Genomic DNA, 21,432 nt, shown 5'->3' with positions numbered 1-21,432 from the left:
TCAGTTTGTCTATGTGCCTTTTTATTCAAAAACCCTCTTATTCAACATAGAGAATAGAACAATGAATTTATTAGAACGTAAGTAGAATACTAAATGAACCAGGGAATAAAAAAACAAACAAAAACAAACAATTCAACGCCAGATCAGTGAATTGTGGGGCATAATAAGTCAGAATAAATCTCTATTTCATATATTTATGATGTTGATCTTGAAGGATTTTTGCTGAGGACTTGGCGTCGTAGAACAACTCGTTGATTTCCTCCACCTGCTCCCTCTCCACCGTCTCCTTCCCCTGAACACGACCCAGCATACGGGCTGGCGTCAGCAGCTGTATGGCGTACCTGCAAGGAAACATTGACAAGAACTTTCTCAGTAAGAACAATAAAGAGAGCAGCACAATTACAAATTTGGAGAATTTGCGAAGGGCCAGATGCGTGTTTCACATGTTCCTCTTCATTTTAAACCACAACTTCACCAGTTGAAACGAGTATTGTGATATTTTATTCCCTAAAATGTCCTTATTTTACTTTTTGGCTGTGTTAAACACTCAAGATATTGTGTTACACATAAGCCTCCTCCATTAAAGCTGAGTGAGAGAACATTTGTCCTGAGTAGGGATGCAAATTATGGATTCATTCATTAATCGTTAGTCGATTGACCTTATCGATCGATCAACGATTAATTTAGGTTCCTGATAAATTTCACAATGACAAATGTGTAAGGAGCACATTATTCAACCCTTAAGTAATGTCAGGTCCATTGTGAACCATTTTTACATTAGAGAATAGTAAAAACAATCTAAACATTTCTCCTGTGACTTTAAGTTGACTTCGAATGGGTCACATTTCATCTTTTTTTTGTTGTTGAAAGTTTAAAAGTAACTTGTTCTAGGTATACAGGTATACGGCATGGCGTTAAAAAACAAAACAAAACAAAACAAAAACATTCAAAAAATGTTCAATTAATTGCGACTAATTCAATCGATTAAATTCTTACTTGACAATCGATAATCGATTAACTGTTAACATCCCTCGCCCAGAGACTTTCTTGAATCGTTCAAACGCTGTCTCGTTACCTGAGGGTGGTCTTGGTGCCGATCTCTGCCAGGTGTGAGAGCGCCTCCTCGCTGATATTGATGCCTTCAGTCTGAGCGCGAATCTTTATGATCTAAACAAATAAATAAAATAAGTGATCGCCTCAGTTTATAACAAATAACCGCAGATCTCATCCACCAGACTTGCATGTGTCCAAAACCTGAACGCACCTGCTTCATTTCCTGCGGTGTGTACAGCATGGTGCGAATGATCATGACTCTATCCAGGAGGTCCCGGGGAATCCCGTGTGGAGAGCTGATGTCCTCGGTGCCCCTGGTGAGCAAAACACACCGGTGTGAATATAACAAACCAAAAAAATACACGAAGAGGTGACACCGTGAGAAACAGCCGACCTGATGAGGCAGTTTCCTCTGTTGGAGGCGAAGACCACGATGGGAGCAATGGTGCTCTCCAGGGCTCTGTGGAGGTACGTGAAGCACTCGATGTCCAGCATGTGCACCTCGTCCACAAACAGCACACCGGGGACGAGCTCGGCCACACCCTGGTCTATGTAACGGTTCACCACCTTGTTGATCTCGGTGCGCAGCTTGTCTGCAATGACGGAGAGAACATCACGATGTGAGTGAGTGTGGACCAGGTGAGGAGCTCAACTGTGACCGTGGCTCCTGTTCTTCTTACCTGTGATTTCGGTCTTTTTGGGCTTCATCAGCTGTCCCATCATGGAGAGAATGTCTTGGCCACCCTGAAATCAGATGAAGAACAACTAATTGAAAATCGATTTGGTCGCAGCAGCTCTATGAGCCCAGTTGTGTTTGTTTGTAGTGGGGCTGCAACTAACGATTATTTTTGCTGTCTCTGATCTATCAAATTATTTTTTCGACTAGTCAATTAGTCACAGTTATCTTCTTTATTTTCCCCACCTATTCTGGACTTGTGTTTAACCCAACTTGCTTAAAGCTTCACACCTGTGTTCTACTGTTTTACTCTGACAGCGTATGTTTTTAAACATATATATCAAAACAATGACACACAAAGCATTCATCTGTGACGCGCTCATATTTTTCAAGGTAAAATATTATAGGTATATTAATTAACAATTTAAAGGTTATATTCAATGTTTATCACAGTTAATTACCTTAAACAGATTTCTTACAACTTAAATATTGAATTAATATGCCCTAAATAACACAGTAGACAAGTGAAAAAGTATTACAATTCAGTGTATAGACGCTAGTATTGACAGGGGCTGTAATTCACGAATTGCTGTAGTGTTGGAGTATTGCCGCAGTGCTATCCTGGAATGCTAGGTGAGCTTCACAGAGTTTGCACCCAACGTGTTTCGCTGCTTCATTTTCTATGAAATATTCCTAAACTTCACAGTTTTTGAGCCTTTTAAGAGAAGAAGCCGTTCTTCTTCTTTTTTTTTCAGGATGTCAACAACAAGCAACACTGCCACCCTGAACGCTCAGTACTTCACTGCAGGTACAGATGAGCATGTCGCGGCTGCCCTGTGATTTTATCATTCAACAATTTACATCAACAATAACACGAATAACGAATCGATTACTTCGACTAATGGCTGCAGCCCTAGTGCATTCATGCAGAGCATGCACGCTTCCACACCTGAGGTCTGGCGTTGGCAACGTCCAAGTCGTGCAGCGTGACGTCCTGGACGATCTCCTTCTTTTTGTGGACGTCGCCTTTGGGCAGCGGCACGTACTCCTCCGCCTCCAGGTCAAACTCCGTCGCAAAGGTGTCGCAGCGGCCTTGTCTCTGCACGGAACACGGCAGTCAGAAGTTCAGTATTCACCCACTCTCAAAAACCCATGTCATGCATGAAGCTGAATAAGGGGCAGCAGACGGGAGCAGGTGCGTGATTGAACTCTGTAGGCAGCCCGGCGGCAGCGCAGGGCCCGGTGGCCGAGGGATGAAAGGACTTCAGAGGGCGAGTCCCGATACAACTGTCAACAGCAACAAATGAGTCGTCCGGCCCCCTGCTGGACCCTCGGCCCACCTGCGCTGATTAAAGGAGCCGTCGTCGTGGCCTGTCAACGCGGGTCACAAGGCCCGGCCGGTGCTGAGAGTGACGAGTTGTGGGAGACGGAGAGATAAGAGGCGCTAGAGGAGCCGCAGGAATGAGAGGCCTGTTCCAGTTTACAGTAGAAGGAGAAGGAGAGCTTTCAGGCAGAGCTGCAGGAGATGATGGATGGCTACGATGAGGCCCGAAGAGGTCGACGAGCCAGACCAAATACAGGGTGGTTCAGTCAAGCAACGTTCTTTTTTTCTTTGAGTGTGTGTGTGTGTGTGGGGTTGGGAAGAGGTTACATTTCGGTGGAGGGCATTTGACTTCACCTTTCAGTTTTTATTCCCACTTTTCGATTTGAATTTGTCCCTCGCCCTCCCAAAGTTACCTTGACTGCTCCGCTGTTGGCTTCGATGTAGATGACGTCTCCCACTTCCACTCGCTCTTTCTGAAGACTCTCATAAATACTGGGGTCCAGCTAATAGGAAATAAAGGGGAGAAGATTTGTTCAGCATTTGTTTTATCTCAGCATTTCCTTTAGTTTTTGGCGACGCTGAAAAACATCAACATTTGCAGCAAATGACACCGCGCACAGTAAATGCACACCAGGTGCAGCAGAGCTCAGCGTGGCTTCCGTGTGGCTTCAGTCTGACCTTGAGCTGCTTGGTGCCTTTGCCCGTCTTCAGCCCAATGATGACGTGGCTGATTGTTTTGCCGTAGCCGCCCATGGGATTCTCCGTCTCGCAGGGCGTCAGCTCCGTCACCTCGCCTTCGTACACCTCCTTTGTCTCTTTGATTCGCAGCCCTGAATGTGGCCGCCGTCAGAGAGAAAAAGAGACAAACACGGCACAGAATGAGGACTCAGCTGTTGTCGACTGACCAGGCTGCCGAACAATTCACTGTACCCCAGAGACAGGGTGTGTGTGTAAGAGAGAGAGAGAGAGAGACTGTGCCTATCAGCTTCTCTAACACGTCCATAGCCTTTGCCTTTCTTTCGTGCAGTGCCACATGGGACTGGTAGTACACAGGCGCTTGATCCACTGTAGAAATGCTTCGAAAGAAGTGCTGCTTAAAACTAGAAATGTCCACCACAATACTCTTATCATGTGATGACAACTTTTAAAAGAAATCCACTCTCCGCCCCTAGGGGGCAGTCTCTCGGGGAGGATTATAGGTACTTCTGACCACCTCCTCCCCCAGTGTATTTCCTTCTAACAGCTGGACAGAGTCCCTTCTTGTAGGAATCTGCAGGTGAGTTTACCAAGATATTCTACACTGGGCAGCTTCTTCCTGCTTAAGAACTCGAACTGACAGAACAAACAGAGATACATTCAATTTACACTCAAAAGAAAATATAATATAAATACAATTTATTGCATGTTTAACACATGAAAATTTGGTGATTTTGTGTTTTACCTTTAGCATTGATTTCCTGATTTTTATTTCAGTCCTCCCAACTTAGTGAGGGAAACCACCTCGGAATATTATGGATAATATTACGTATATATTGTGTAGCAAAGTAGGCATTATTCTCAATCCTCAAACCTTACCGCCCTTTTAAATTTGATCCCCATCATAATTTGAAGAGCCATTCTTTGAAAAAGTTTAATTCAGTTTTGAGAGGAATAAAACCTGAACACATTTCTGTATTTGTGTGCTAAATCCACATAATGCATCCATATAATAGGATCCCCTAAATACAAGCTTGTTACGATGAAATGGCTCAGGGGTAGGACTGAGGTCAAGGAACCAAAAGACCCGAGTGATGCACTCACCGATGGCCCTCCGAAAGTTTTCCATCAGGACTTCTGTTTTTTTGATCTCGGTGGAGTAGACCTCGCTGCCCACCATAGGGCAGAAAGGCACCTTGTTTCCCAACTCCTGGGCTATCGCCAATGCTAGAGCCGTCTAAAAGAGTGAGCAAGAGTGAGCAACTGTAAAATAATGTCATGTCATGACAGTCATTGTAGTTGAAGGAATCAAAATTAAAGGACTTCCAGTTGACCAGCCACATTGAAATCAGTCTGAAAGAAGAACCGGCAGCCTTGAGTTGACTTGCTTGACTGTCATAAGGTCTCAGAAATAAATCAGTGTATGTAATCTTAAACAATAACAACTCATTGCTGAATAAATAAGGCATTCTTACCTTTCCGGTACCAGGTGGCCCTGCCAATAAAACTGCCCGACCTGCCATCTTTTTTGAACGGATCAAATCAACAATGATGCCACAAGCCTGCAAAGTTGAAGAGCAGAACATTGAATGAGCATGTTGTCAAATCTGTCACTGTTACTGACAAATTCTCACAAAAAAATTAGATTGAGGTCGTATGGTGAGGAAGCATTAGCTAGTTATACAGAGTTATTAAAGAATACTTTGGTCACTGTTAGGTGACATTTAAGTCTAGTGACCAAATAAATGTTAACTGTGAAATTTAGCTTAGTAGCTACGGTTGTCTTCGACTATTTGAAACAAGTCATGTGGCACACGAATAAGCAATAAAAACTATTCTTAATATATATAAGAAAAGGAAGTGAACATCAATTAATCAATCAATTAAATTACAACTTTCGATGTATGCATTTCCATCCCTGATCCCGGCAACAGCGACACCTTCATGCTAATAAAATTACGTTAGCTTGTTGGCACAGTAAACTGCCTGGAGCAGGTGCAACAAACTCAAAACACAATCTACTCTAGCAGTAGTCATATATCAAAGACCATTAAAAAAAAGTCACTCGTTACATTAAAAACAAAAATATTACCTCTCTTGCTGCCTCCTGGCCGACTAGCCCACATGCTGACTGTTTAGCATACCCAGCGTCGTCTAGCCCGAGTCCTTTGACGTGACTGTGGGAAGCGATCCGCTGAGTCTTCGTGGTGCTTTTTACCTCTTCAATCTTCATGGTTGCTGTTAATTTGTATAATTCAAAATGTATGGATGTTAGAGAAAATGGGGTATGGGTGCCTTGTGCTAACTTATGTTCGTCTCGATTGCCGCCGAACCCCTAAACACAAGGAAACAAGGTTTCCATGTGAGTTGCTAGGGAAAACCAGCGGAAGTATTGTCACGGGGCACCGCCCATTGATAATTTCCAGAGAATCCGATTGGACGTTGTTGACCCCAACAATACATTCATTGGTCAAAAGTAATGTCACTGATCCAGCCCGCCTATGGCAGTTTTACTTCCGTCTGTGTTTCCTTTACGTTGTCGTAGTAGAAACAAAGTTAGTACGGTTAGGTAGTGCAGCCAAAAGTCAGTTGTGTGTTCGGAAAGCGTCCTTGGTTGTAAATTAGTTGATGTCAGTCATTCGGCACAATTTCGCTCACCATCGCAGTAAATTACTTTTAAATAAAGTGTAGAAACACAAGTGGATCTGTCGTGAAATAAAGGCGATACGATTGACGCTATGGTTAATCTCTCCTCTCTTCAGCTTTCCTCTCCCCTTTCAGAATTCCCTCGTTTTGCTTTTCTGTCGAGAACCGCGCCAGAAGCTGTGGGGGTTTATAGGTATTAAACCCAAACACTTTAATCAGTAACATTAAAGACACATTTTATTTGGACTCAATGGATAGGCATGAATAATGAGACGTACTGTATATCATATATGTATAGCTTTTTTCCCCCTTTAAAAAACAATTTAATGAACAGAGACTAAATGAATTGGGGGCAAGACAAATAGAAATAATTAAAAGTTCAAGAGCTCAGACTTTTTTGCTGTTTGTGTTTCAATTTATATGTCGTACTAGAAACGATTACTGAGACTATATTTTAAAGTGACAGCAAAAAATGCAAAGAAATAAAAAAAAAAAAAACGGAGCTAATATCGTTTAAAAAATTAAATGGTGGTATTTGACTTATATATTTAAGTGTCAGTGACATAATCTCACGAACAAGCTAGTTATTTGTTATTTCAATCGGCGAGTAGAAAGTAGTTCCGCCAGGTTGTACTGGCCGGAAGATCGAGTGCGTTGACACCAGAGAGACGACTGTCCAGTGTTTACACGCTGAAATAGGAAAGTTGGAGTTTGGAGTTTGCGGTGTCATTTAAAAGAAATTGACGTTGCTGCATATTTCGGGCGCCAAGGGCTTTGTTAGCGAAAATCCACCCATCCATTTTCAATACCCGCTTCTGCCTGGATATCTGAAAGTACTTCAGAGTTCAGTGCACCGTGGAATGTCTTAGTTGATGCTGAGTCCAGTGCACAACTAAGACTCAGGAAAACTTCGCACGTTGCTCAGAATGTCGGACTCGACCGAGAGTCACATTAAAACACTCAATTTCAACATCGGGGTGCTCGGACATGTCGACAGCGGGAAGACGTCGCTCGCCAGGGTTCTCAGCAGCACCGCATCCACGGCTGCCTTCGATAAGAACCCGCAGTCCCGGGAGAGGGGAATCACACTGGACCTCGGCTTCTCTTCCTTCACGGTGGATCTCCCGGACCAACTCCGTGACTCCGGAAGCCAGCAGCAGTATGACAGCCTGCAGTTCACTTTGGTCGATTGTCCAGGACACGCTTCCCTTATTCGGACGATCATTGGGGGTAATCTTCTCTTTGTTTTTGGGTCTAAATGAATAATCCCCCCCCCCCCCGTCAGCACAATTGCTCTCCCTTAACGTTCGATTTAAAGTTACTGCATGGTGCTGGACCTCAGCAGTTTTCAGCAGAAATAACTCGGCAAACTAAGAAAAACAACAACAACAACAACAACAAACTACCATGACTCGCCTACTAGGCTTATGTCAGAAGGACTTTTAAATAGAACCTTTGTTTCGCGTTTTTTCCATCCCAGTGGCAGTCAAAAATAAACAATTGTTCAGGTCAAAGGTTTCTTTGAATTGCACAATAAGACAAATGATCCCAAAACCGCTTGATCACGAGTTGGAATGAATGAGTAGTTCATAGGAGTTCATTATGCATATCGATGGCGCCATTCAAAATATTGTTGCAATGCTAAAACCAAGAACCAAGTCCAGTTGCCATTAATTGACTCTCCAGGACTGTGGCAGTCTTCATCGTCATTTTAGGGTTTGTTTGTCGGTATGCAATCCACATGATCCTCTTTGAGTTTAATGGAATTGTAATATTCTATCCAATGAAAGCACTGCTTATACTGCTCCCTTGTCATCCAAGTGTCTGGTGGAAGAGACCAATTCTATTGAAGTGGTGCCACTGACGCCGTACAGATCCTTCAGTTTAGACAGTTACGTGCCTAAGAAACCCTTCCATTGGAGAAGATATTACAAGAACTCTTCATCATCTTTACTCAAATCAAGCACTTGCTTACTACAGCTTGCACTCTTGCGATGCCGTTTGAATTGTTCTCTTTGTATGCCAAAACTTTAGCATTTCAAAATCACTTTCTATGGTATTGATAAACGAAAACATGCTTCAGTTTGTATGAAATTAGTACCATTGATGACAGCAGTTCCTCCTCGATTTCAAATGTCTTCCTCAAAAGCAGACATTTCAAAAGCGTCTAAGTCAAGGACATAAGCAGCAGCAGGAATAGCTGACGTCACCGTAGAACAAAGTGTGTTTCACACTTCTTGGCTATGTATTGGTCCAACATGGACCCATAGTGAGACACTGCCTGAATTACTTAATTCACACTAAAAAAACAAAACAAAACAAAAAAGAAACCCTCAACGCCAATCTCTCCAGTAGGAGGCGATATTTCTCCTGGCAGTTTGGTCGGTGAAGCTCTCTGGATGTCGAGGCTGTGCTCCCACCTGATGGCTCCCACCAGTGTCTGCTTTCATGGTTCCATGCCTTGTGCGTATTTGATCACCTTTGCAACCATCTCAGCCTGGTGACAGTCTTTGGTCCCATCTGTATTACCTGTGAGGGCAGCAACTCCCCAACTTTTACATTGATTCTAGACCTGTTGTCCATTTGACAGGCTTTCTTTTCTGTTGTAGTACATATAGAGAATGCTTGATGCTATCATTACAGCACTTTTATCTTGATATTTTTTTAATAATGCATTTCATTTCACAATGTTTATACATTATTTTACATTCCTTCTATCTTTGGATATGAGTCCAAACATCAATACCCAAATCCTCCCCCCCCCCCCCAAAAAAGAGTGCTTGATCATAACACACAAACCATGCTTTAGTATAATCTGACCATATATTTATATTATACATAAATATATTATATTTAAACTATGTTTTAGACCTTATCTGCACCTTTCACACCTACATTTTTTTTCACCAAAATAAAAAAAAAAACAGAAAGTCTAGACTAAACAGAGTAGGTGCGAATGTACTTAAATGTATCTAAGAATGAACAGTGAGAGGTTCACCGATACAGAAACAACAATCCAATGTGTCCATATGGTTGGTGGGAAAAATAAGTTGGGCAATGTCAAAGCTCACCTGAGGCGCTTAAACGCAGACAGTTGCTGTAACAGCAGATTAAACTGAGTCGGTGGGGTGGCACATGCTGTCGATTAGGGAGGAAGGAAAGTATGGAGATTTTGGTATGTTTTAAACTTCCCCTTGTTTCCCATGTGGGGAGAATACAGGAAAGAGAAGAAGCCAAGTACAGAGAGAGAGGAGAGTGGAGCACAGGAAATAAAGACTGCCAAAGTCAGGAAAAGAAAAGAGGGAGAGGAAAGACAACCGAGTGATCCGCAGCTCCAGTTTCCAGCCCCCAGTTTCAGCCAGTCTTTGCCTCACTGCTCCCCTCCTCTGATTTCACTTCTTGTTTTGATATTATTTTTGGGCACCTCTGTCTCGTCCTGTTAGTATTTCTTTGTCGTTGGCCTCACGCTCTCCTCAGTCTGCGGTTTTGTTTTTTTTCTTCACTGTGTTGTTATTATGCACAATCAAATCATCTCAGAAAGATATTAAACATTTACATGACCGTGATGTTTTCCAACAGTCCTAATAGTTGACATAACCTTCGCCCTGGTCTGAATATGGTCTCTTCTGCAGGAGCTCAAATCATTGACCTGATGATGCTGGTGGTGGACGTTGTGAAGGGGGTCCAGACGCAGACGGCCGAGTGTCTGCTGATCGGAGAGCTCACCTGCCCTCGCATGGTGGTCGTCCTGAACAAGACCGACCTGCTGCCGGCCGACAAGAGACAGGCCGCCATTGAGAAAATGACCAAGAGGCTTCACAAAACACTGGAGAACACGAGGTGTGCGTTTAACACAAGTCCCAGGCCCAGCAGGGAAATGCTGTGTAGTTTGACTGTTGTCGCTACTCAGCCAGTGACTGGTCTTTCAACCTGTTGTCAATGTCCTTTAGTACGCATACTCAGTCCGTCTCTGCTAGCGCTCACTCACACAGCCCCTCTTCTGTTGGCCAGATTCAAGGAGTGTCCAGTGATTGCTGTGGCAGCAAAGCCCGGCGGACCGGAGGCTCCTGACACAGAGGAGCCGCATGGAGTGCCGGAGTTAATCGAGGTAATGTCAGAAAACACGCTGATTAGCTCTCCACTGTTGCCCATTAAGATTAAAAAGGGCACCTGATCTGTCAATTATGAACAAGTGTCAGCTGACATTCCCCAAGTAGTTGTATGAAAATAAATATCTCAGCTGGCTTTTCCCTACTATATGACTAACTCTAAGCCTAGAATGCAGTTAATAATGTCCAGACAAAGAATGTTTTTTTTTTTTTCCCCGAATAGATTTTATTAGTTTTTGTCATAACAATACAGAACAGACAAACAACATAACGACACATGCTCTCTGTAGTCACCAATACACATGTACATACATACACACTCCGCTTAGTTACGTCAACCATCCTGTATGATGGAGGTACAGAAGAAAAAAATAAACAAGAAAAGAGGTGAAAAGACACAAGGCAATATCAGGGTGTAAGGTGCTGCTGTACGACAGATTCAATTAGAGATAATAAAAAACAGGTTAACTCAAAAAGTAATGATAATTCAGTAATCAGATAGACAAAGAATGTTTAATGTAATCAAGGACAGACAATAGATGAGCTTTTATTAGCCTGTACATTCTGATCAGATTTAATGTATAAATGGAACCTGTTAATAAAAACATAGACCCTGTTATTTGCACAAGTTGCCCAGAAAAAGAGGATTTGCAACGGTGAGAGAACCTCCGAAGCTCAGTGCTGCGCTAATATGGCACAACTTTGCTGTTGAAATGAGCAGTGATCGCTAACGTCGCTAACTCACCACCTGATGACCCCAGTGTTTTATCAAGTCTAGTTGGTCCCACATGGGAGACTGGACAGTGAACTCTGGCATCTGAGAGCCTCTCCACTAATGCCAGTCCAGTCATCACTGCATCTCACACCAACAACAGCTGCTTCCCTTACCAATCACCTTCCACCATCACTTGGCTGTCACAGCACATTGTTTTTGGAAAACTGCGATAGAAATCCTCTTGCTCCTGCTTTTGTAGGTCACATGACTCCACCTGGAATAACCACTCACAAGGTCCAAACAGGCCTAATGAGACAAGCGCATCAATATTGAACAGATAAATAAATGGAGGGCGGAGCCCCGAGAGCCCAACCTTGAGTTTCAGCAGCCAACCTGGAGCTGCTGGAGCTCAAGGCTACAATTAACATCATGACAAAGTCAGTCAGAGTTGGAGGTGCTGACAAATAGACCAAAGACATCATGTGAAATGCAGAGCAACCGTGAAAAAAAAAAGAACCTTCAGTTAACACTGTGGGAACTTATGGAGCCCATATCTCAGATGAAGATACTTGATGCTGTTTTTCAGCCTTTAAAAAAGTGTTTGTGTTATACATTCAGTCAAATTCTGAATGCAAGTTTATACGTGAGTGTAAGTGCATTTGTTATTTTTCTTAAATGACGCCGTAATGTTGAACGTTTTGAACCCGACACTTGGTGATGGCTGTGTTTAACAAAGCCTCCCTGCCCCCCCCCCCCAACCCCCACCTACCACATCACGATAACATCTTCCCGTGAGTAATGACGGCTGGAGCAGTGGCTGCAATAAAAATAAACCTGCTAATGTATTAAACATCCTTTATCGTGCCTCTCTGAGTAAGTGCAAGAGGAGAAAACACTTTTCACTGGCTTTACAAAAACACTTTTTCACCGCTGGGCTCAATGCACATGTTGCTTAAAGCCACCCGCCGTGCGCCCACGTTGGAGTGTTATTGACCAGGACTCGGTGTGATGGTGTGTTCCCGACGCCGGAGGGACAGTTCAAGCTTCTGTCTCCTCTTTATTATCGTTTCCGTTTCAGCTTTTAAAGAAACAGACGTACCTCCCTCAAAGAGACCCTGGAGGTGACCTGCTGATGGCCGTGGACCACTGCTTCTCCATTCGCGGCCAGGGGACCGTCATGACTGGCACCGTCCTCCAGGGATCCCTGGCCGTCAATGACACAGTGGAAATCCCAGCACTGAAGGTCAGCCGGTGGGAAAAAAAAAACAAAAAACAACAACCACAAAACAAAACAGGTTTTATGCGCTTCGATTAAACGTGCCAGCGTTTCTTGAGGGCGTCACCTCTGAGGTTTTTTGAAGTTCATAAGTTGCCTGGAAGCCGGGAAGCAGGAGGAGGGGTGTACAAGTCGCTGCAGAGGATGTGTCAGTTTAATGTTGGGGAAGGATAAGCAGACTGGGGCACTGGCATCACAGGAGGCAGGTAATTTAGACCAGATGCGCACTTTGCGGCAAGGTTCAGCCACTCTGGCTGCAGTTGTTACGTTCGCCTCTTGGTGGCAGCAAATTGTTAAAGTATCGGCTGACATTCGCGTAACGTTTTATCAAACGTATTATCTTATTTTATAAACCACAGATGTATGCTGTTTTGTTTCTTTTCATAGACATTATTAACCTTTCGCATTAAACTGACACCAGAAGTAATAAAAACATATACTTTATGATTTTATGTTAAACAAAAAAGGGATTCATTCAACTGTGAATGTTCCCTCTTCCCCTCTATAATTGTGAAATCATTTATTCATTGCGACAACAATAAATTACAAGCAGCTGTTTATTTTTCTGTACTTTTATTATATTCTCCTTGTGTAACAAACATCTTCACCGGTAACTTTATTTTTTTTGTGTTGAATTTCTGTCGAACTTTTGACAACTGTTTGCTGTTGGAAAAAACTTCCACTCCTCAGTTGAAGGAAACTGAACAGTTTGCAGTGATATGCTGAAAATGCCACCGCCTACACTCATTTGCCTCTGGGCGCGTGGCGTCTGTCTTAGCACTCATGCATTTCCAATTTCAAAGTTCTGTTTTCTCTTTGAACGACAGTTTGGGGGGTAGGATTGAACACATTTATACTTCTTCCTGCTGCTTTTCACTCATGTAAACTGAGTTACTTGTGAATTTGCGGATGCAGTTACTATTTTGTTTGTTGTTGATTTTCTTGACGTTAACTTTTTTAGTTTTTATTTTTAATCTGTTTTTTAAGTTATCATTTTCATGATCGAAATAAAGAAATCAATCAATCAATCAATCAATCAAAAACTTGAGCTCGATTTAGAAATGATCGGCTCTAAACAAACAATGGTTCAGAACCAACTGAAAGTCTCGAGTTGAAGTATCGTGAGCTTTTGACAACTTGTGTATGGTCTCTGTGTAGCTTGATTGACTCTCATTTTACTGTAACACTAATTGATTGAGTGATTGATTGATTGTGCGGTCAACATATTTTCTGCTCTTTAGATTTGCACTCGGTCGTTTTCCAATTTGCGCTTCTGACCCCACAGCCTCTGCCTTGCTCTCTGGCTCCAGGTGACCAAGAAGATCAAGTCCGTGCAGATGTTCCGGAAGCCCGTCTCCGGCGCCAAGCAGGGCGACCGCGTGGGCGTGTGCGTGACCCAGTTTGACCCCAAGCTGCTGGAGCGGGGCGTGGTCTGCACCCCGGGCTCCCTGCGCACCCTCTACGCCGCCGTCATGTCCGTGCGCAAGATCGGCTACTTCAAGGGCTACCTGGCCACGCGCGCCAAGTTCCACATCACCGTGGGCCACGAGACGGTCATGGCCAAGGTCACCTTCTTCGGCCTGCCGCCCCCGGCCGCCCCCGAAGAACCTGCCTGCGACGCCGGAGGCCCCCCACCGCCACCGCCGTCGCTGGAAACCCCCTTCACCCTGGACAGGGAGTACTTCTACCAGGAGGAGTACCGCGCAGGCGGCGGCGGCGGGGGGGCGGCGGAGGCCGAGCAGTGGGGCCTGCTGGAGTTCGAGCGGCCCGTCACGTGCCCCTCGCTGTCCCTGGTCATCGGCTCCAAGCTGGACACCGACATCCACGCCAACGCCTGCCGGCTGGCCTTCCACGGCCGCCTGCTGCTGGGCTTCGAGGACAAGAGCTACGGCGAGACGGCGCTGCCTCGCCTGCGCATCTACAAGACCAAGCACAAAGAAGGGCAGGTGGAGCGGGTGAGTGTCCCCTTGAACTCCGTCCTGGCGCCGCGTCTCCTTCGGATGCTTCTCATCGCTGGCGGCACCCAAGCATGACCCCCCCCCCCCCTTTTTTTTTTCTTTTCTAATTTTCCTTTTTTTTTGTGACAAGGCATCTATTGTGCGTTTGTAAACAGTCACGGACGGGGAAAAAACAAGCGCAGTGCGTGTGGAGACGGGGAGTGGAGGGGGGTTGCGCATGCCAGCGCGTACGCCGTGCATGGGTGGCCGACTGACGGCGCCGGGTCGGCGGCGGCTGTCGGAGGCGGGCAGTGTTTGGACACACCTGAGCGCCGCAGAAATACCCACATGACTGCGAGTTCAGCGTCGCCTCGTCAGCGATCACCATCGCTCGTCCTCTCTCATTCCTCCTTCACGTGCTTCTGAAGCGCAGGACATTTTTCCAGTGTGTGTTCACTCTGCCTTCAAATCTCTTGTGTTCTGTTTGGCTTCACGCTTCGCGAAGTCGCCACGTTTTCATCGATATTGTAGATACGCTGTCGTATCACAATTTTTGCAAACGCCATTTTTCCCAGCCTTGGAAAACCCAGTGAAGTTTGTAAAATCAGTCATGGGATTCGACCGTGTCCCTCACAAACTAGCAGAATGTGTGTTGTTCTACACTAACGGATACAGTCAAATATTGTCTGTATTTTGAGTGTTTCAAGCAAATGATTGTACCATAAGGTGATTGGCAAAGGTTGACGTGTCTTTGGAAGAGCCGAGTCAAAGGTCCAGAATCACTCGCAATTGCCTTTAAAAAGGTTTGGCAACAGTAATGTGTCTCTGTTCTGTTCAAGTCCACCAGTCCACTTTAATTCTTCAATTGCTCCGCTTGGGAACTTCTGGAAATCGCCCCTTTGTGATGTCACAAAGGGTGCGAATACCTCATCAATGGCTCCGCCAGGTTAGAGAGAACTAACCAGGCGATCCAGGTTGTTGTTGTTCCACCCTGTCAGACTTTGTTTCTGTCCTCTTCCAAACACGTGCAGGCTTCAGCGAAGCAGGCAGACGGCTTCATCGCTTTCTAAAAACCGACACAGTATTGGCTGATTAATTGGGCGAGGCTGCTCAACTGGGGTCCAAGGTCTGAGAAAAAAAAGCCACCTTTGATATAAAAAAAAAAGAAAAAGAAAATTGGAATGACGTGGGACTTTTATTGCGCTGAAGTTCTCCTCTCCCGTCTCGCTTCTACAGTCGCGTTTCTCCGCGCGCGCCCTCGCACCGATCGCGATTCAGGTCAAAGGTCAAGTTTGCGAACAAGCTTCCTGCTGTTAGCGCCTCGGGCTGTTGACAGCTGCGGCCTCTGGCCGAGGGGTGAGATTGTGGCCATGTGACATCACGTCCGTTGGGGGGGGGGACTGTGTGTCTCGAGCCGTCGCACTTCCTGTTCCTGCTCACATAGCTGACATTGTTGAGATACGACACCCCCCCACCCCCCTTCCCTCCCCAACCCTCTCTCCAGTCCCAGTTCGTACGCTCCGTCAGACATGTACAGCAAATGATTTTTTTTTTTCTTCTTCTCCGTCTATCAGCGCATCAGTCACGCTTTTGGGACATTGGGGTCAAATGTTCACGAATGAAAGAGAGTCAGGAGGAAGGCAGAGAGAGAGAGAGAGAGGGAGAGAGGACGAGCTGGTGGTGGTGGGGGGAGCCCGAGACAGAGCGGTGCCCTTGTGTTATCAGATTAGCGGCGGGTTAAGATCGACTTAGTGATGGATGATAAGGAAGAAATAAAAACAAATATAGCATAAAATGTGCAGGACGATGAAAGAGAGCGAGCGAGACAGTCAGGCGGCGGCGGCGCTGGAAGAATGTGCGTGTGTGACGGCGAGCGACCGCGTCCATGAGGGCCCCCGGGGCGGCCGGTCCGCTCCTCTGCCTCGCCCTGGGAGACACCAAGGTGATCCGGCACAACTGGGAGACAACAACAGCAGCAGCAGCGGCAGCAACTGAAACTGAGGCCGAAACTGCAAATCAGACCAGAGTTCAATATCTGCATTGCACTGCATTCCGAGCAGCTGCAGGAAATAATCTAGTGGGATGGTTGAAGAACATCACCAGTGCAGGCAAAATCAGTCAGGATGTGCTGAACACATTGTGGGATGGCCTGGACAGTCGTTGCCTTGACTGTGTAAGTGAGTGGAATTTTGAGGCTTTAAAATTGCAAAAGAAAGAAGTAGTAGGAAGCATTTGGAAAAGAAAGCTTTGAATTATAATCACACTTAGTTAGTGTTGTGTTTGGTTGGACCATAAAAGAGTGAACAGCGTTGTGGTTTATAGTTTATGCTCTTTAGAACAGCCTGCTGTGAGTGTGTTCGCAAAAATTTTTGCACTCTTGGAATTCTCTCAGTGGAAATGGTTTTCATTAGGGAGGCACCAGTACCACTCTTCTACGCAAGAACTTGCATTTCAGTACTCACCGATACCGATACCAAGTATTTAATCAATAAGGCCATTACAAATGACAGAATTCCTTTTTTTTTTACTTTTTGATTTTTTCACAGATGTTCCGTTATTTGAATAAAATTCCTCATCATGTTTTTTTCTACAACAGGGGCGACTGTTATAAATTTCACTGCAGTGAAACACAATTTTAACAAAATTGCCATATGCATCAATATACAGCTGGTATCTGTATTGTGGTATCGGCACGTATCTTACAAGTACAAGTATAGCACTCGACCCTGGCATTGGTACCAAAACCTGATACTGGAATTGGTTTCGGTGCATCCTGAGTTTTCATGCAACACTAAAAGCACATCTTCACTCATTCATTTTGGTGCACTCACAATGATCGAAGTTCATTCAAGATCATTATTCCATAAAACTGCTTAAGATGGAGTTCAATGCTGAAGTGCATAAATGGAACGCGAGCCTGGACGGTAGCGCAGGTCACATGCTCGCACTCCATTTGAAAAGGTTTGTCCCGTTCTGCTCTTCTCCGCCAGTCTTGTGACTGTCTGCTCCTCCGTCTCTGCCGCTGCAGGTCGCCGACGATTACACCGTGATTGGCCGCAGCCTGTTCAAGAAGGAGACCAACCTTCAGCTCTTCCTGGGGTTAAAGGTCACGCTGTCGACGGGAGAGACGGGCGTCATCGAGGGCGGATTCGGACAGAGCGGCAAGTTCAAGATCCGAGTCCCAGGTGAGCGTTCGGCTGAGGCCTGAATGGGAGAGAGAGAGAGAGAGAGAGAGAGAGAGAGAGAGAGAGAGAGAGAGAGAGAGAGAGAGAGAGAGAGAGAGAGAGAGAGAGAGAGAGAGAGAGAGAGAGAGAGAGAGAGAGAGAGAGAGAGAGAGAGCTCTGCAGCCGCGGCCGTAGAACACGACTGAGCTGCTGAGGCCGACCTCCGCACAAAGCACACGCTCCTTTCCCACCCCAGTCTCATCCCTGGATTCCGAGGCTCCCGACAGTTTTCAGGATGCGGTAAGAGTGGTAGGCCCGACATCCTGAGCCACATTCCCAGAATTCCTCTGGGGATTGCCCGTGTTCCGGGGGAAGTCTGCGCCGTGTTTATTTTACCTTCTGTTACTCTGAACCCGGCTGCTCTGCACCAGGAAGCAGGAGAAAACAGAGCGAGCTGAAAGAGAAGCTCACCTACATCCTCCCCGCCGCCTCGTGAGTCTTTAGGAGGACTTTACATTGACTTTTATTCATTTTCCTTTCCTTTATAATCGCTGATGCCAAACTCTTAGCCTCTCGAGCCTTCTGTGTGCATATAATGTACACGAGGATTTCCAAAACTCAGACTCCGTTGTGCTCTCTACTAGTATGGAAGCAACACAACACGAGAGTTAACACGTGGCTGCGTGAACCCTTGAGGGTTTGTCACCAAGAAGCGAGAGATATTTTGCCTCAGTGATGTCACAGGGCACAAGATGATCACGCAACAGACAAAAAAACATGCAGAATTGTTCACCTGTTCAAACAGCAGGTATAGAAAATCGATGGATGGATGTTGTCTTTTGAATTTAAAGATGTGATTCATTTCCATTAACATCATGGCTCTGGTGTATATTTATCCAAACTCTAAAACTTTAAAAATAAAGCAAAAGTAAATGAACGAGGCAAGGTCACTTTCTGCAATGCATGTTTAGCACCGATGAGTGTGGAGATATTCCGATAAGTGCAGCGTCGACTCTGTTCAAGAGCATCGAGTTTGTCAAGATTTGGTCCTTTGAGAATCCCTTGTCTCTCTGCAATCCAGAGTTTGTTCGTAGTTCACAGTTCATCAATCAGCCACGTGAAAAAAAAAAACCTGGTTTATTCCATCTTGTTTTAATACTATTTCACCGTCGTCTTGTTCCCTTGATGCATTCATTTTAGAATAAGACGATAATGAAGGCTTCTTGTCACAAAATCTCCCGAACAAATTTCAAATATAATGTCATTAAAATTAGGAAGACGGTAATATTCACCGTGTTTCCCACCCGCTGCACAAGCATATATTATGACCTTTTACCTACTTGGCTGCCCTGTGTGGTGTCATCCTGAGCCAATATTTCCCTACAAGAGTTACAGAATGCGATCAAGTCCCACCGTGATCAGGTCTATGATATAGATTCAGATTGACTTGTTTCGTCCACTCGTGTGCGTGTAAACCTATTAGACAAATGGGCGTCAAGGTGCAATCCCTGTGGGCCAACTCCACTCACTCCACGGCGCGTCTGGGTGTTGTGAGTGCGCCTCGCTTCGAGGTGAATGGCAATTTTTTTCTCTGTCAGATGGCAGATAACGAGATTTGGGTGCAGCAACCATAACAACCCTCACGCTGGCAGAACGATAACAAGAAGAATGCTGGCGCCATTTTGCGTGAGGTCAGACAGCCTGCGTGCTGAACAATACACCCAGAACATTTCTTAGCGTGCGCGTGCAAAGCACGCAGCGAACAGGCGGCCAGTGAGCGAGGAGGAAATCTCAGAGTGTCGCGCGGCGGCGCTGCGGCTCGGCCGCTCTCTCGCCACTCGCAGGGCCATCCCAGCTGAGCTGGAAATCAGAAAAAGTTGCGCCTTCAGAAAAGTTGAAATTTGGTTGTAAACCATGTTTTTAGCACGCGGCGTCAGGAGGGTGAAGACATCAGTGGATCTTGAGGTCAGCGTACAGAAGCACTGATACAGCACTCCCTCCCCGTGCACAACGACAGATCTCTATCAGCCATCAGATAGGCCAACAATGAGATGATCATTCTGACCAAACTGCTGTAGGACGCACACAAGTCCAACAGCTTATTAAAGAGGGTTATCAGCTATGTAATATCTCAGAATAATAAGAATAATAATTATGATGATGATGATGATGATGATGATGATAAACTGTTCATTTTTTTATTTGTACAATTTTTTTTTTATCCCACACTACAGTTGAACATTGATCCAGCATTCATGACTCAGAAAACTTTATATCTTCAAAAATGAAGCTGCACGTTTCCCCCATGCGGGATTAATAAAGACATTCCAAAATAGCATCTTTAGCCTTTGGTTTGCAGTCTCCCACAAAAAAATGACTGGGTTTTAGCTTCCCGCTAAAGCTAGACTGTCTAGTCTCAGAAGACAGAATAAACACCTGACTGGGGTTATCAGTGGGGACACTAGGGGCCCTCTGTGACTTCACAAAGGGCCGATTTTAAAACAGTGTTTTGGGGCACTTTTTCTGAAAAAACAAACAAACAGGTAAAACAGGTAAAAGTAATAATCGCTGGACCTCGGGTTCAGTTTATCAGCGGGTTAAAGACACATTATCTTTCAAACGCATGGGAACTTTAACCCTTTTCCCCCTCTGACTTGTTTCTGTTCCCTTCAGAGGGTCTTCGCCCAGAGACCAAGAGCCTGCTGTCGTCCACCTCCAAGAAGAAAGGCAAAGGTGGAGGTAAAGGCGAAGAGGAGCCCAAGACGGAGTCCCAGCCCATTAACATTAACTTGCATTTTAAGCGGTACGTCTTTGATCCCCATAAAAAGATGACCCAGTCCTGACCGCTCCCAAACAGGCAGGCGGCAGCGGCGGTGGCTTGAGGAGTCTGGTGGAGGTGACTGAGAGTTTGCTAACTCCCTTCCTGGCTCCTCTCTCTGTGGGGATGGAGACAGTCTGCTGAAATTCAATGATGGTGGAATGCTGAACACACGGGAAACACTGATTGTTTTCTGTCCCTGATGGAGATGGACTTAATCCAGATTAGGAGCTCCTCTGCTCCTGATGTATTTGAGTTTGTTTTAAACGAATCAATGCTCCTGCGCTTCCGAATCAGTGCTTTCGAGTCTGCGCTAACTTCTTCCCGTTTCCTGTTTCAAATTCAGCTGAGCTTTGATTGGTTTCGAGACCTTAGCAGGGAAGTCTGATGTCTTCACTTAAAGTCTGCTAGTATAACAGCAGTGTAATTATTCTATTATGCTTGGACATTATGGGACAGTGTCTGTATGATCTGAACAATAAATCCATTTTTTTTTTTTTTTGGTCAAGTCTTCGTTACAGTGAAGAGACAAGCTACCAGCAGAGTGGAATTTACTGCTGATGTGTGAATCCAATAAATATTTGCAAAATCTTTTTGGTCCTATTTACATTTTGTCAGACTCACTTCAATAACTTGACACAAACTTACTTCCTCGATGACAACACAAAGTTGTCCCCGTGTTTTCTGTAGCGTTCTGTACGTGCTGCCGCGTGTTTGAAATATTTAGTGGCGATAGTGTGTCTGCATATTTCATGAAAGGAGCCAAACACCTTCACCTCACTGGACCATAAACTTTATCTTGTTCTTACCCGCTGGAGTTTTGTGTTTGGGTTGTCCCGCTGTCATCGGTACCGTGCGGCCTCATGGGGACACTTTGCCTTTATAAGTCCACATACAAGCTTTCCTGATCTAATTCTATACATTTGCAAGCCCAGCTGTAACTAATATCCACTACAAGTCCTACTGTAGCATGCAGAGTGAAACGGCCTGCTGAATCATGTTACACAGGTCCACTCAG

At 45.1% G+C, this 21,432-nt stretch overlaps 2 protein-coding genes across 4 annotated transcripts; one reads left to right on the top strand and one right to left on the bottom strand.

Annotated features, from left to right (window-relative positions):
• ruvbl1 (RuvB-like AAA ATPase 1) lies at positions 1-6,537 on the bottom strand. Of its 2 annotated transcripts, XM_076037375.1 has the most exons (12): positions 6,408-6,537; positions 5,842-5,987; positions 5,225-5,311; positions 4,854-4,986; positions 3,732-3,883; positions 3,467-3,556; positions 2,679-2,828; positions 1,734-1,797; positions 1,448-1,646; positions 1,265-1,367; positions 1,076-1,167; positions 1-341 (listed from the first exon to the last, which is right to left on the bottom strand). In XM_076037375.1, the coding sequence occupies exons 2-12, from the start codon at positions 5,980-5,982 to the stop codon at positions 182-184; spliced, it is 1,371 nt and encodes a 456-aa protein (XP_075893490.1). In that variant the 5' UTR covers positions 5,983-5,987; positions 6,408-6,537; the 3' UTR covers positions 1-181. The 2 variants fall into 2 exon arrangements, with proteins under 2 accessions (XP_075893490.1, XP_075893489.1); XM_076037374.1 differs by lacking the exon at positions 6,408-6,537 and having other exon boundaries at positions 5,842-6,145.
• Positions 6,538-7,005: 468 nt separating this feature from the next.
• On the top strand, positions 7,006-21,005 carry eefsec (eukaryotic elongation factor, selenocysteine-tRNA-specific). 2 transcript variants are annotated; one of them, XM_076037027.1, is made up of 7 exons: positions 7,006-7,625; positions 10,028-10,235; positions 10,407-10,503; positions 12,298-12,462; positions 13,806-14,450; positions 17,461-17,617; positions 19,195-19,374. In XM_076037027.1, the coding sequence occupies exons 1-7, from the start codon at positions 7,322-7,324 to the stop codon at positions 19,203-19,205; spliced, it is 1,587 nt and encodes a 528-aa protein (XP_075893142.1). In that variant the 5' UTR covers positions 7,006-7,321; the 3' UTR covers positions 19,206-19,374. The 2 variants fall into 2 exon arrangements, with proteins under 2 accessions (XP_075893142.1, XP_075893141.1); XM_076037026.1 differs by lacking the exon at positions 19,195-19,374 and adding an exon at positions 20,270-21,005 and having other exon boundaries at positions 7,011-7,625.
• Positions 21,006-21,432: the final 427 nt, after the last annotated feature.

Source organism: Nelusetta ayraudi, unplaced genomic scaffold (genome assembly GCF_046127955.1).
Source record: "Nelusetta ayraudi isolate G7.1 ecotype Tasmania unplaced genomic scaffold, CSIRO-AGI_Nayr_v1 ptg000050l, whole genome shotgun sequence".
Taxonomy (NCBI): domain Eukaryota; kingdom Metazoa; phylum Chordata; class Actinopteri; order Tetraodontiformes; family Monacanthidae; genus Nelusetta; species Nelusetta ayraudi.
Note: the sequence above shows the minus strand (reverse complement) of the source record. Positions and strands in the feature narration are given on the sequence as shown.

What these genes read in the sequence shown, in the direction of transcription:
- ruvbl1 (XM_076037375.1), bottom strand. Translation starts at nt 5,982, where the DNA reads ATGAAGATTGAAGAGGTAAAAAGCACCACGAAGACTCAGCGGATCGCT. An exon ending in AAACTTTCGGAGGGCCATCG is followed by an intron (nt 3,884 to 4,853) that starts GTGAGTGCATCA and finishes GGCCACATTCAG; the next exon opens with GGCTGCGAATCAAAGAGACA. An exon ending in TTGCCAACGCCAGACCTCAG is followed by an intron (nt 1,798 to 2,678) that starts GTGTGGAAGCGT and finishes ATCTGATTTCAG; the next exon opens with GGTGGCCAAGACATTCTCTC.
- eefsec (XM_076037026.1), top strand. Translation starts at nt 7,322, where the DNA reads ATGTCGGACTCGACCGAGAGTCACATTAAAACACTCAATTTCAACATC. An exon ending in AAAACACTGGAGAACACGAG is followed by an intron (nt 10,236 to 10,406) that starts GTGTGCGTTTAA and finishes TCTGTTGGCCAG; the next exon opens with ATTCAAGGAGTGTCCAGTGA. An exon ending in AAGAAGGGCAGGTGGAGCGG is followed by an intron (nt 14,451 to 17,460) that starts GTGAGTGTCCCC and finishes CTGCCGCTGCAG; the next exon opens with GTCGCCGACGATTACACCGT.